Raw genomic sequence first — 15,795 nt, 5'->3', positions numbered from 1 at the left:
ATCAATCTGGCCACTTTGCAACCCCTCTGTCTTACTTTATTTCGCCCCCCCTGGGAACAACAATGCTGTTCAAAGTTAGACGAGTAAACGAAAGTAGCACTTCACTGGCAAACTCTGATGCTGGTGTACTTGGAAGCAAATAAAATCAATCTGGCCACTTTGCAACCCCTCTGTCTCACTTTATTTCACCCCCCTGGGAACAACAATGCTCTTCAACGTTACACGAGTAAACTAAAGTAGCACTTCACTGGCAAACTCTGTGATGCTGGTGTATTTGCATACTAAAAAAAAAACAGGGCACTTTGCAACCCCTCTGACCTATTTTGTTTCACCCCCCACCCCCCTGCCAGCACCCACCGATCACAAGATGTAAAATAAATCAATCTGGCCACTTTGCAATCCCTCTGTCTAACTTTATTTTGCCCCCTGGGAAAAACAATGCTGTTCAAAAGAAGCCCAGAAAACGAATGTAGCACTACACTGGAAAACAAAATAATTCTGGTGTATTTGAATGCACATACAATCAATCTGGCCACTTTGCAACCCCTAATAATTACTTTATTTAGCCCCCCACCCCCATCCCACGCTAGCAGCACCCCTACGCTCGAAAACGACAAAGAAACGAAAACAAGCGTTTTTTTTTGTTGTAAATTGCACATAAAATCACCTGCGCTTGGACGATCCAAGCGCAGGAACAAAGCAGAGTGTTCCCAAAAACATTTCCAACCCCCCAACATTGTGCCCCCACCCTACCTACCCCACAGATGCACTAACACCCCCTCCCCAGCCCCAAAACTGACCTTTACTCTCCGACGCGCAGGAAGCAAATGGCTTCCAGCGCCTCGGAGAGCAAAGGGGAAGCCTCCGGTGACGTCAGCGCGGCTCCCAATGAGTCACTGGGAGCGAGGCCTTTTATTTCGTCTTCGGGCTGGTACTATTATATATGCTCTCAGTTTCCCGCTATGGAATTATAATGATCAAATTGCCGAGGCGTGCCCATGTGATTGCCGGAGCGATCAAACTATTTTACACTTTTTATTCTTTTGTAAATTTTATATCAAATATATTAAATGGTTTTTAACTCTGTATTTTAAAAAATCGAAACCAATTAGCCTGGACCTCGCATTTTCGATGATATTGACCCTGGATGATCATGAACTTGTTTTCCGTGTGGGCTCCATTTTAAAAACTGTGGTTCGTGCCCGTCTTAAATTACGCATGAATTGTTGTTTTTACTCTGTAAATATCCGCATATTGTATATTTGCAATGTTTACTGTATCTTGTGCTTTTATGGATTATTATTATCCGAATAAAGTTTTGAAACTTGAACTTGAATGGCTAGTAGAGTTCGACTCGCCAGTTTGATGCATTAACTCGCCGTGGATGTGAAGGAAGACTCCTTTGTTGTACATATATTTTGCTTCTCAGGGGATGTATGGTGCAGGGTTGGGGGGGAGGGGCGGGTTGTTCAGTCTGATGTTCCGCAGACCTCCTGGGGGAAAATGTTCAGTACCTACAGTCTATGAAATCTGTCATGTGCCTATATGATGCTTATTGGGTTCGGCCCACTTGGTGCTATGGAAAATCAATGAAATCTATTGTTAAAAAAAAAACTGATAACCCAGACTTTATAGTCCTATTTAGAAACGGGCTTGGCGGTGAATCCCCTACCTCAAACCTGCTAACCCAAAACCCCTGGTCTTCCAACCGTAACTTCAGATTTGCTCAAGCTAATGACCCTACCCTCCAGTTTGGATGGAAACAGGCCAAGAACAATAACTCTTGTCAATTGTATCCCTGTTTTCAGATACAGAATTACCTTCTTTATCGTATAGGGAAAAAGATCACTGCATCTCAGTTGGGTGTTCCAAAGAGTTTTCGGACCAGTCCTTTTCTTTGCCCATTCTCACCTTCTTGCAGGTCACAGCGGGACCGAGAAAACCTTACAGAACATCCTGAATTATTTTTCTGGCCAGGCATCATTGCTCACATAGTCAGGTATTGCCAGAAATGTGAAGTGTGCCAGAAGAAAAATACCTATAAACCCCCTGCTGTCCCTTTACAATCTCTTCCTATTATAGGAAAACCATTTGAAAGGGTGGGTATGAATCTTATAGGTCACCTTCCTAGGTCAAAGAAAGAGAATCAATATGCACTAGTTGTCGTGGACTATGCAACCAGATATCCCGATGCCTTTCCCCTAAGAGCCCATACTACAATAAAACATAGTAGAGAAACTGGTGCAGTTTTTCCCAGAGTGGGTTTTCCCAAGGAAATACTAACGGATCAAGGGATCCGCTTTTGTGTCACGCCTTATGAAACAGGTTTTCAAAACACTAAACATATCCCACATCAAAACCTATGTCTACCACCCACAAACCGATGGTCTGTGTGAAAGGTATAACTGAATCCTTAAGCTAACGCTGAAAAAGATGTTAGCCAGCAAAGGGAAAGAATGGTACTTACTCCTACCCCGCGTTCTATTTGTCATCCGAGGACAAGTACAGAGTAGCCTGGATTGTTCCTCTTTTAAATTGCTGTACGGGCGTCAGCCGAGAACGCTTCTAGAAATGACAAAAGAAACTTGGGAACAAGACAGGCCGGAACAAACACAAGACCTACTAGACTATACTAAGGGTCTGAGATCCTGGCTAGGAAAATTGATTGACCTAGCCTAGTCCAACTTAGAGAAGACCCAAAAGAAACAAAAGGCCTTTTACGAGAAGGGGAAGAAGTGGACACATCTCCAAGTCGGTGACTGGGTTTTAACACTCCTTCCCCCTTCTCTGACAAAAGGGAAAACCAAATGGAAGGGACCCTATAAACTAGTGGGGAAAATAGGGCAGACGTCCTATCTGGTACAAATAAAACCCAAAAAATCACCAAAAATATCACATTAACATATTAAAAAAACAGATAGGCCCCCTCCCTAAAACAACCAACCTTATCCAACCCACTCACCCTAGTGACCCCTCTACACTAGAGCACTTAGTAGTCAATGAAGACTTAACAGCCAAATAAGTGTCCGAACTATAGGAGGCTTTACGCCCTTTTTCTACCATCTTCTCAGATCTCCTGGGTAGAACATCTCTTGTAGAGCATATCATAATAACTTCCCCAGGAGAAGTGGTCAAACAACGACCTTACCGAATACCTGCTGCCAGAAGGAAGGCCATTGATGTTGAGATAGGCAACATGTTGAAAATGGGTGTCATATGCCCTTCTCAAAGTAACTGGTCTTCCCCAATAGTCGTAGTCCCAAAACCGGACAGTTTGATATGGTTTTGTATTGACTTCAGGGCTGTCAACTCCATTTCCAAATTCGACTCATATCCACTTCTCTGAATCTATGAGTTGATCGAAAAACTAGGGGAGGGACACTATATATCCACCAAAGACCTTACCAAAGGTTACTGGCAGGTTCCCCTTAGGAAAGAGGATCAAGAGAAAACCGCCTTCGCTACACCTAATGGTTTGTATGAGTTTACAGTACTCCCTTTGAGGTTACATGGGGCTCCTGCTACATTCAAGAGACTCATGGACAAAGTCCTTCATGATCACCAAAAGTACACCTCCGCATACTCAGATGATATTGTGATTTTCAGCCCCTCTTCGGAGGAGCATCTCGTACACTGTCAACGGGTTCTCAAAGCTCTTGAAATGGCTAGACTTCACATTAACGCAAGGAAGTCTAGAATAGCTTTTCAGAAAGTAATATATTGTGGTTTTATTTTTTATTTGCAGGTTTTTATAGCGCTAGAATCGACTCCAGCTGGAGTATCTCTGCGCTGCTGACGGGATAGTCCTTTATCAAGAGTGGAAGATGCGGAAGTCACTAGATCGCATTTGTGAACAACAAGGTTTGAAGTTGTTTCCTAAACATCAGGTGTTCGGAGCAGGAACGAATAGCTACAGGGAGACAATTCCACAATTTAGGTCCCAACACTGATAGTGCCTTACTTCCGTGCCTGGCCTTCTTGGCACGCGGCACTACCAGTAAATGCCCATTACTGGATCTGAGCATTCTGGATGGAATATATGGAATAAATTTCTTTTCCAGATATAGTGGACCTTGTCTATTTAGGCTCTTGTGTATTAGGCAGCAAGTTTTAAATTTTATCCTTTGGCGGATAGAGAGCCAGTGCAGTTCTTCTAAAAGTGGCTTTGATGCTGTTCTAGGAGGCGCATTAAGAACAAGGCGAGCCGCAGTATTTTGTATTACCTGAAGTCTATTCAATACTCCCTCATTTACCGAGAGCAGGGATCTCCCTGGTTATCTCCTAGGGAAGGGTGTTATAGAACCCCAAGTAGAGGAGGTCAAAGTCATTTTAAACACCCCTTTCCCTTCCATTAAACGGGCAGTTAGAGCATTTCTAGGCTGACTGGGCTACTAACGCAGGGTCATACCAGGATACTCAGATATAGCAAGTCCCCTGACTGATCTCTTAAAAAAAGAGGTGACAAGCAAAGACATGGCAAAATCCCCCCCCGAAGCCAATAGGGCGTTCACAGAATTAAAGAAAGCCATAACTTCCAGTCCCATTTTGGTATCTCTGAATTTAAACAAGCCTTTAAACCTACAAATGGATGCATCTGACATGGGTCTGGGAACCGTTCTCTCCCAGCTCTCTGATGAAGGAGTTGAATTCCCCATTTTATTTATCAGTCAGAAGCTCTTTCCCATGGAACAGAAATACCCCATTATAGAGAAAGAATGCCTTGCAATCAAGTGGGCCGTAGAGAAGATGCGCTACTATCTGGAAGGGTTCTTCTTTACGCTTTATACAGACCATGCCCCCCTTCTCTCCAACCCTTTCGGTTTGAAGTCCGTCATCGAATAGGTACTGCTAATAAAAATGCCGATTTCCTTTCCCATGTTCCCCATTTCCTCGAATGGGAAAAGTCTGGTGGTGAGGTGTGTCACGGAGTCACGGATCTCCCACAGGACACTGACCCTGATGAAACAGACGAAGACCCGTTGCCTCCTCATGCTATGCCGTTTGTTATTTTACAGCAGTTTCATCCGTTCACAGCTTCCTCCGTGCAGAACAAATATATCAGCGGGCCCTTTAAGGAGGAAGATTTCCTAGAATACAAACCTGTCCCCAAGGACTACACATCAATGTCCTCCGACCAACTTCATCCAATGACCAGCTGACGCGGAAGTCAAAGGCCGGAGTCTCCGAGGGACTGTGCGTTGCGAGAGGACTTGAGAAGACGCCGACGATTTCACTGAAGGAGACTCGCAGTACGGAAGGGAATGCCAAGACCGGGAGGACGCTTCCTGTATAGAGGACGTCAAGACCGGAAGACCCAACCCAACTTCCGGACAGACTACAGTGTTAACCGTTGCCGCAGTGAGAAGAGACAAGACAAACCAAAAACCCCACGCAGAAGCCAGCCACGTGGCTCACACAAGTACGAGACCGTTTAAGAGGTTTAGGCGGGAGGCGGGCGTCTAACGCCACTTGAGTTACCTTGGGGTAAAATACCCGAGTCAAAGACTCTATGACACTGATGAAGGTTATTGTAAGGTGTAGACATCCCATCACCCTCTCCGTGTTCCACTCCAGCCGCCGAAAGGTCACTGACTCCGGTCCCACTATTTCTGCATTTGTTTCCTGAGGCACTGAACAACGAGCACTCCAAGGAGAGACCACGCGATGCCTGTCAAGAGACAGAATCAAGACTGGCGAATTTCTTTTCTGTATTCTTAGTGAAATGAACTCACTCCATATGGTGCAATAAACTAGCAAGAAGAGAAAGAATCTTTTCGAACTTTCTCCTTATTTTGAGCCAACTTCCTACATATATGAATGTATCGTAAGTCATATTCACATCGACTTTCCCAATATTAACAAGTGAAGGAGGACTGTTAATGCATCATGATGTGATATTCTTTAAAGAGGAGCATTTTCATCTCTTTCCTATCACAATTTGCAGCTCTGACAATTTCACATATGTCTATATTATTATTCATATTACAGCGCTTTCAGCTTTGAGAATGCCCACGCGGGACCAGCGTGCTGACAAATCGAGAACAAAGGGATTTTGGCATGATCAAGGAAATCTAACAGCCGATCCTGTGTCAAACATCAGATGTTCAATTGATGGAGAGCAAAGCGCAATATAAAGTGATATATATTTAGTAATAAGTAACCGTAACCTACAGAATTGCTGCAAATTAACTTTAATTAAAAAAACTGATAAAGAACTACATAACCACAATTGTGTGACTTGGATGCTTATTATTTCTCAATATAGCCCTTTTTTGTGATTCTGTTGCAGTTCCTACATCACCACCCCCATTAAAGAAGATAAAAGCCTGGGGCGTCTGGTCACAGAGGCTCATTTACATACAAAGAGGTCGGGGCACAAGTCCAATCACAAAGCACAACGGTAACCTTTTCAGCTGGGTAGTTTGCTTCCTGGAATCAGCCTGCTTTGTTCCCATACTTAGGTCAACAAAGGTAAATTTGTTTTGCACTAAAGTGTTCTTGACTTTCCTTTAGTAAAGTGTCTTGAGCAGTAAGGCCACGCTCGAAGGTAAAGCAAAACAGTGGAAGTCACACATTTCAATACAGTGTCTTATAAAGAGACAAGGGGTTACAGATTCAAACCAAGTTTAGATAAACAAGAATATTTAATAATTAAAAGAAGTAAATGAAAAGCAGATCCAAGATTTAATGATTCATAATTTGCAAAAACAACTGTTCTAAAAAAATAAAAGACGGTCCTAGTGATGTATTCAAAACTACAAAAAAGATAAATTAGTTTTTAAAAAAAAGCAAAAAACAGATCCACTGAAACACTGTTGAACACACATAGAAAAAGGTACTTGACCGCACAAGCTATGCTCGAGGGGGCCTGTTAAGCCTATTCTCCGGTGATGATTAACACTGGATTTTGATACAAGGTTTTTGGCAGAACCAGTCGGAGAAGGTGATGAGATGCACAGAACTGGCATGAAGTGCAACATAGCCACAAAGAAGAGTTGAGTCATCAAGTCAAACCGGAATCGACAGCCATCAATATGCATCAAACGTCAGGCAATTAAAACAGCTGTACAGTTTTTGGGGTTTCCAGGTTATGGAGATGGTTCAAGGTTGATGATCCAAACCAACGCAGAGACCATGGTGAGAGAACAAGCAGCGTACAAGAGCTCACGCTGACAGTACAAACAAAATAATTGTGACCGCCAAGGTATAACACAGCAGGTTCAAAGGTCGATCCACAATTTGACCCCTATCTCAATTATGCAAGTGGAAAGGTGGAATACCAATAAAGGCAAATCAAGGTGCAGGGATTTCAGATTTTGGTCTCTCTGTGCCTACACTGTAGCCATGCAGTGAGGAAAAACAACTGTTCATCGTATAAAAAGGTACATGAAGAATAAGACCTCAGAACCATTCAACAGCAAAGTACATTTCAATGCCAATGTGGTGGTAAACACAACAAAATCAGGTGAAAGGAAGAGGAGAAGAGAAACTATAAAAGCAAATCATGATAACATGTTTAAAAACAGGGAGAAATTACCTGATCCTACTACTTCAGTATCAAATCCCTGCTACAAGAGGCCCTCAGGAGGCGAGAGATGTACTAAGTCCAGGAAAATTACATCAAGATATTCGTTGCCGCTCCTCTGTCAAACAAACACATTGGACGAGTGCCCTGGTGTTCGTGCAGGATCCTCCCATTCCCTAATAACAGCCCAAGAAACCGCGTCCACTTTAGCTTTACTACAAAAATGAAACACTCCGGTTGAGATGGGCGCCTCGAGGGCTGTTCACAAAGGTTTCTTACACCTGTGAGTACTCTATACATGCAAGGATGCTCCTAGAGTAACTTTGCTACTTTGTGCTATTCACCAATATGAGCATAAAAATAATTAAAAATGTAGACCTGCGCATCTCTATGCCTTTTAACTGAGGTGGGGCAAAAATTTACAAATGCAACTTACTACAGCTAAAGTTGAGCAATAGAAAGTGCAGCCCCACACATAGCCAACCAATGATAATGCAAAACCCTCCCTTAGAAAATACTGGAGACAGAGACTTAAAAATAGAACCCAATAGGAAATAAAGATACATTAAAATTATTTATTTAGCCTGCATATAAATTCAAAAAATGTTTACAAAATAAAAAAATAATTACTTCATGATAGCATTTTAAACTTGTAATTTAAAAAATATTGTAACTATTAAGAAAATAAGTTCAAATAATTCTATTCATAACTTTTTCTAAACAGATATGTGTAAGGCAATTTAGATATTCTGAGTACATAACAAAAAAATACAACAATTTCATTTTCGGTGTGATTTTTTACAACAAGTCTTTAAAGAAATTTTCATTTAACACATTTAAAATTAATTAAATATTTAATTAAAGTACAAATTATAAGTGTTGTAGCATTTTTCATTTTGTTCTACATTTGAAGTACATCAAATTAATTTACATTGATATTAAACATAAAAATATTTCATTTTTTTCAAGTTTAATAAACTTTTCAAATGTATCCTATGTTTTTACAGAGATAGCGCCACCCAAGTTGAATATATTAAAAATTATATATTTTATTGAGCTTAAATTAAACGTTTTTCACCTAAAGTAACATTTGCATTATGTATTAAGAACTATTAGATGAGTTGTAGAGAGATAATGATAATATGTTTAATTATACTTTATGAAGATCAGAAGGGAAGGGGAACATGGTGGCAGGTTGACGCCGGTCGCAGGGAGCTCCAGGGATTCATCCTGCTTGTCTCACACATTGCACTATCTACTACAGCTGGAGACCTACCTACATTTCCCTCCTCTCGACCATTCTCCCACCAGATCCTCACCTCTTCCTGGCCCATCAAATCTTAGAAGCTGTTGTTAACTTAATTTTTCTGATTTATTCATCTGCATCCTCTTCCCTCCCTAAGATTGAGCATCTCATTATTCCACATAACCTTCAACTTGGCGAGGTATATAAACTTAACAGAGGCTCCCAGAGCTCTTCGCTCCTCCTTTTTCATGCCCGCATAAATCCTCACCCAATTGACAGATCTCCTGCTTTGCTTTTCATTTTAAAACTTTTAGATCTTTAGCTAGGACGCTTGATCAGTCGCAGCTGGACCATATGTATTCTGCTGTGTTGACATCCCTGAGTGCTGAGAATTTTTTATGATTTGGAGAGCCAAAGTTCCCTAAACAAGTAAGGGAGAAAAGTCCCTTTGGCAGCACTCAAGGGTTGGGTGCACTAAATGAAGTCTCCTGGGATCCACTGCTATACAGACTCAGCTCCCATGGGACTCCCCTAGGACTCCTGCGTGGTTGAGGGATGAACTCAGTCTCCCACTACAAAAGGTAAACTCTAGTACCTGGGCGGATCTGAAGTCGAGACACACCTTTATTGCATGGTTGGACCTCCAGTTGTTAATGGGAAATGATATCTCCAAGTATAAATATCTGCAGCTCTGTTCATGGTGGTCAGCAAAGAGACTAGCAAAAATAGAGCCCTGGGAACACAAAACCCTCTTAAATGAGGATAAATGGTGTAAAAAGGAAGTATCTTTGCGGTGCTGAGACATGGTGGTTTCAGGGGACAAAAGAATATAGCCTCACACCAGATATGGGAGAAAGACCTGTCACAGCTGGCTGTGGAAGATCTCTGGCAAGTTTCTAGGAATCTTCTTGACAAAACAGTAAAGACTGCGAAACCATCTTTTCACTCTCCACAGAGCCTATTGGACGCCCCAGAGATTGGCTACGTTCTCCAAGGTGGCCCCAGGTTGGAAGAGGTGCGGTATGACGGGAGCAGATGACAAGCATAAATTCATGGATTGCCCTAAACTGGAACGTTAATGGAATAAAGTAGGTGACTATGTGGAGGAACTCACGGGCTGTGAAGTCAAGGTAAGGCACTCTCTGATATCCTTTGGGGTAGACTTGACATTGAATAACCTCAAAGAGCACCAAAAGGACCTTTTGTTCTTATTTGCAAGAACAGAAATTTGCAAACCCTGAATTTCTCTGGTTCTGCCACCTGAACTAGAGTGGATTAAGTCAGCAAGGTGTGTGAGTCAACTTGACCTAGTGTGTCACAATAAAGAAGCCGGAAAGCATAGCTCTCCTTTAGTAAACTGGCAAGCGAGTCCTGTTAGTCCAATGATTGCACCATAACTTTTCTGAGTTGTGGTCGGGCCGTATTGTGTATAATACCATTCAGCAAGACAAGCAGTCGTATCTACAGTAAGGAGTATCTCAGTCCGTCGTCTAGGATAACTAGAGTTGGGAAGTGACTGACCGTGGAATGAGGACAAAAAAGATAAATTATAATTTTCTAAAAATGAATGTTATATTAGGGTTTAATTTAACAAAACATCTTAAAATAATAAAATGCTTTCATTTTAGTTATTTTTGCCATCAAATTACATTTATTTAGATTTTTAGTTTATAATATTTAATGTGACATTGTTTCCTATGGGATTTTATTTGACGTCTCTACCTCCAATATTATTTAAGGAGGGTGTTGCAGTTCCAACAGATAGCCCTGAGTGATTTTGGAGTTACTCCAGCTCGGAGCTGCATTACATTTAAGACTGTTTTAGGTGCATTGTGGCTGTAGTAACTTTAGAAGTGTGCTTATAAATTGAAATGGGCTTCCTCCTTTGTCGGCGAATCTTTAGCCCGTCCCTAAACTTCTGCCTTAGCCTCTCCCCTTCATTCATAAGTATTTCCCATTTTACAACCACATCCTTCTGTCCCTCCTACATTTACTACTAAAAGGTATGCTAACATGTGGAAACTGGGCATTTGAGGCAGACAACTCCAACCAGAAAAAGATGGGAGACGTGGAACGTCCGCACGTAGGTTTGTGAACCGCATTTTGTAGTGCTTTAGTCGTCCTATTGTAGTTGATGAATAGGCCTGATTATCGGTGAGACTCTCTTGGATGTATCTGGTGTGATTCTAAAGCTCGTGAGACTGTCCCCAGCAGATGGAAAGCAGGTTTCATTTGTAGCAAAAAGGAAATGGTAAGAGGTCACTCAAGTGGATCTTTGTAATACGAGGGCGTGTCCCCTCAGAACAGAGGTGTTTAGGACTATTTATGGTGGGGTCAAGAAAGGTTTGCATAGGCCCTGTCTGTAGTTGCGCAAAGACTAGAGAATGATGTGGCAGGATGTTGCTGAGATTAACTAACAGTTGTTCCATCACCTTTAATTTATCTCAATGATTAGCACTTGGTGGCACAGGCAGTAACAGACGTTGGGCCTATACAGACCTACAACAAAGGAAGCCTTTTCTTCAGCTCCCTGGTGAGGCTCATTGAGGCTGATGACAGTTTGACGTTACTTCCATTCCAGATCATAGGGGCGTGGCCTCAAAGTTCAGGGTCAACTCGTCCTTGTGGGTTGGAGCCATAGCTGATTAATACATAGGGAGCAAAAGACACAGGATGGAATGAGTCCACAAATAGTCATAAAGAAATAAGGCTAATTCAAGCATTTCGATCCCTCGCGGTATGCTTTTCTCAGTACACAGATTGTTGGACAATCAATGGATTGATGTCTTTGTGGCTGCTTCATGTGAATGTTCTGCTATAGTGAAACCTCCTCCCCAGGGTTGACACTGAGCACCTTTTACTCTCCCGCATTGTCTTTCTCATGTACATAGGTTGCATTTATAACTGAAGTTTTCATTACATTTAGAGCACTGTTAATTTTCTTTTTTGCTGTGGGTTCTCTTATGTTGAATCAAACTGAATCTCCAGCAGACACCTCCCTGGCATTTAGAGCAATTACAATGTTTTGTCTAGTGTGAGTTCTCTCATGTTGAGCAAGAGTAGATTTTTGGCTGAAGCTTTTCTGGCATTCAGTGCACTGATAAGGTCTTTCGCCAGTGTGGTTTCTCTGGTGTTGAATGAGATGGAACTTACAAACAAAGTTTTTTTGGCACCCTGAGCACTGATATGGTTTGTCCCCCGTGTGTGTTTTCTTATGTTGAGTGAGATTACTTTTCTGACTGAATCTTTTCTGGCATTCAGTGCACTGATAAGGCCTTTCACCAGTGTGAGTTCTTTCATGTTGAGCAAAACTAGATTTCCAGATGAAGGTTTTCTGGCATTCGGAGCACTGATACGGTTTGTCCCCAGTGTGTTTTTTCTTATGTTGAGTGAGATGAATTTTCTGACTGAATCTTTTCTGGCATTCGCTGCACTGATACGGTCTTTCACCAGTGTGAGTTCTCTCATGTTTAATGAGACTGGCCTTATAACTAAAAATGTTTGGGCACTTTGAGCACTGATAAGGTTTGTACCCAGTGTGTGCTATCTCATGCTTAGTGAGATTACCTTTATGACTGAAGCTTTTCTGGCATTCAGAGCACTGATAAGGTCTTTCTCCAGTGTGAGTTCTCTCATGTTGAGCAAGACTAGATTTCTGGCTGAAGCTTTTCTGGCATTCAGAGCACTGATAAGGTTTTTGCCCAGTGTGGATTCTCTCGTGTATAATGAGATTGACTTTACAACTAAAACGTTTTTGACACTCTGAGCACTGATAAGTTTTGTAGCCAGTGTGTGTTATCTTATGTCGAGTGAGATGACTTCTCTGACTGAAACTTTTCTGGCATTCAGTGCACTGATACGGTTTTAGCCCAGTGTGAATGAGCTCATGTTGAATGAGACAGGATTTCCGCCTGAAGCTTTTCTGGCACTCTGAGCATTGATAAGGATTTAGCCAAGTGTGGATTTTCTCATGAGAAATAAGACTGACCTTATAACTAAAGCTTTTTTGGCACTCCGAGCACTGATAAGGTTTGTACCCACGGTGAATCCTTTCATGTTGTGTGAGATTACTTTTCTGACTGAATCTTTTCTGGCATTCAGTGCACTGATACGGTCTTTCACCAGTGTGAGTTCTCTCATGTTTAATGAGACTGGCCTTACAACTAAAAATGTTTGGGCACTTTGAGCACTGATAAGGTTTGTACCCAGTGTGTGTTATCTCATGCTTAGTGAGATTACTTTTCTGACTGAAGCTTTTCTGGCATTCAGTGCACTGATAAGGTCTTTCTCCAGTGTGAGTTCTCTCATGTTGAGCAAGACTAGATTTCTGGCTGAAGCTTTTCTGGCATTCAGAGCACTGATAAGGTTTTTGCCCAGTGTGGATTCTCTCGTGTGTAATGAGATTGACTTTACAACTAAAACGTTTTTGACACTCTGAGCACTGATAAGTTTTGTAGCCAGTGTGTGTTATCTTATGTCGAGTGAGGTGACTTCTCTGACTGAAACTTTTCTGGCATTCAGTGCACTGATACGGTTTTAGCCCAGTGTGAATGAGCTCATGTTGAATGAGACAGGATTTCCGCCTGAAGCTTTTCTGGCACTCTGAGCATTGATAAGGATTTAGCCCAGTGTGGATTTTTTCATGAGAAATAAGACTGACCTTATATCTAAAGCTTTTTTGGCACTCCGAGCACTGATAAGGTTTGTACCCACGGTGAATCCTTTCATGTTGTGTGAGATTTCCTTTTAGACTGAAGCTTTTCTGGCATTCAGTGCACTGATACGGTTTTAGCCCAGTGTGAATGTGCTCATGTTGGATGAGACAGGATTTCCACTTGAAGCTTTTCTGGCACTCCGAGCACTGATGAGGTTTGTGCCCAGTGTGGATTCTCACATGTTGAATGAGAGAGTATTTGTGAGTGAAGCATTTCTGGCATTCAGGACCCAGATACCGTTTTTGTCTAGTGTGAGTTCTCTCGTGTTTAGTGGGGTGGGATTGAGAACTAAAGCTGTTCTCACATCCATTACTCTTATTCGAGTTATGTGAATCTCCATGTTGCTCCTGGACACCGGCCATCTTAAGACTGAATCTGATTCCAGAGTCTGTACTTGTTTATGTTACACTCAGCATTAACTTCTAAAAAAAACTGCAGATGCTTTTATTAACATTTCTATTTAACTAATTATAGCTTTTATCTGGAGATTATTTCCGACTTTTAAAGGCAGCCTGTCTAACCTGTTTTATAAACTTTCACTGAGGAGCCCCTTGTATTTGGTGAGCTGGATTCATTTTCTCCAAGTTATGCCTGCGTGAGTTCTCTCAAGTTGAATTAACTCATTTTGTCACTCCAGTTTATCAGATTTGATTTAGGAGTTTTAAAGGTCTTTGGGGTTTAGTTTCTGCCGTTTAAGTATATTTGTTCATGCAAGTAATGACAGGTGATTAGGGCATGCCAGAGTGGCTTTATGAATTAGCAATACATAGCACTGTCCCCTTCTAAACTTTGTGCCAGTACATGCTTTGTAGCTCTTTGGCTAAGGCAGGTACATGATCGACTTTGGTGGTCCGGGACACTTTGAAACTACTCAGATCAACCCAAGAGACAGCGTTGGTGGGGATAATGTTTTGGTATTGGAAAGAATAATCCAGCGTCTTTGCTGAAATGAGAAAGAGCATTTACAATTAGTTTTTTCAAACAATGTATTCTCCCTAACAATCACTTGTGACGTAAACAAAAGCTCGCTTTTTTAAACTGCTGTTATTAGTCTTTCTGAAAATTCTGTCACATCACGGTCACGGATGCTGTTTTTTAGGAGGTGTTTGGGTCTCCAGGGCTTTTCTCATAAACCATCAGACAGAATTTACAACATTGATTATTCTCAAATGCACTGTGTGGGCATCGATTGTAGCCACTGTTCTTTGTTCAACCAATCTTGAAATGTTTCTTTTAAGTGAAAATATTTTTACAATTAGTAGATGCAGATTTTTAATTCACCTCTTAATTCCATTCATATTTCAGAGGCTCTTCAATCACAGTAACTGACTCTTCATAAACATTTATCGTAATTTTTCTTTAAATATTTGACAACTTTCACATTCAGCAGTTTCTTCCACTCCAAATTTATCATCATTCCTGGCACTTAGAATATGTTTTTCCTCTAGAGCTCGAGAATGTTTTAACTTTCCTTGAAATAATCCTTTTTATTGTGTTTCACAAAATTAAAACCTTCTTTTATCTATTCATGCTTCGGTCACCTGGAGAAATAGAGTTAGATATTGTAAATGAACACGAAGAACAAATATTTATGATTTTGTACTTTGCAGAAAGAAAGCATTTATAGAAGCAAGAAAGGAAATCAGTTTGAGTTGCATTTCTCATAGTGATGAAACAGATCTGGGACACAGTGTAGAAAGGGAGCTCGGAACCACTGGAACTCAAGGTTGTGAAAGCAAAACAAGTTAATATTTAAGACAGAATCACAAGTTAGACATATATTCTGACACAGATTATCAGACGCAGCCAACATATTTATAATACTTTTAATGAATTATCAGATGCTATTTATTCTACTGCACACTGGGAGTGTTCATTTATTATTTTTTTCCTGTGATCTAGGAAAGGGCATTTAATAGAACAAAGGAATTGCCCTATTTTAATCACTGCTTCAAATGCCACCATAGACTGAGGCCATGTCCAGTTAGCTCCGTGGAATTCACCATTTCAAATTGTGGGGATGATAAGGACTTACTTTGTGGCCTGGAACTCATCACACTCCTCCGACAGGGCCCAGGCACTGCAACACCTGACAAAGGAAAAACATCACAACATTAAAGGAAACCAAAATGGGCAAGAAAAGAAAAAACACAAAACAAACAGACGAATGAGAGAAAAAATAGACTATCTTCCACTCTCACCACAAGTACCCAACACAATCCCTGAAATGCCAAGACAGTAAAGGGCTGGATGGGAGGACATAAAGAGGTGGAAGTCAGATCCAGAGAGAAAAGACACAGAAAGAACAG

General features: G+C 41.3%; 1 protein-coding gene across 1 annotated transcript in view; it reads right to left on the bottom strand.

Moving 5' to 3' along the window:
• Positions 1-8,316: 8,316 nt before the first annotated feature.
• LOC146839259 (uncharacterized) overlaps positions 8,317-15,795 on the bottom strand; it is a 74,587-nt gene continuing 67,108 nt past the window's right edge. The window contains exons 3-4 of the mRNA XM_085651300.1: positions 15,522-15,575; positions 8,317-15,027 (exon numbers count right to left, since the gene is read on the bottom strand). Coding sequence (XP_085507426.1) covers positions 11,743-13,848 — 2,106 coding nt within the window. The 5' untranslated portion in view covers positions 13,849-15,027; positions 15,522-15,575 and the 3' untranslated portion in view covers positions 8,317-11,742. The remainder of the gene's footprint in view (positions 15,028-15,521; positions 15,576-15,795) is intronic.

This window comes from Triturus cristatus, chromosome 4_1 (assembly GCF_964204655.1).
Source record: "Triturus cristatus chromosome 4_1, aTriCri1.1, whole genome shotgun sequence".
NCBI lineage: Eukaryota > Metazoa > Chordata > Amphibia > Caudata > Salamandridae > Triturus > Triturus cristatus.
This window is presented reverse-complemented; position numbering and strand designations above follow the sequence as displayed.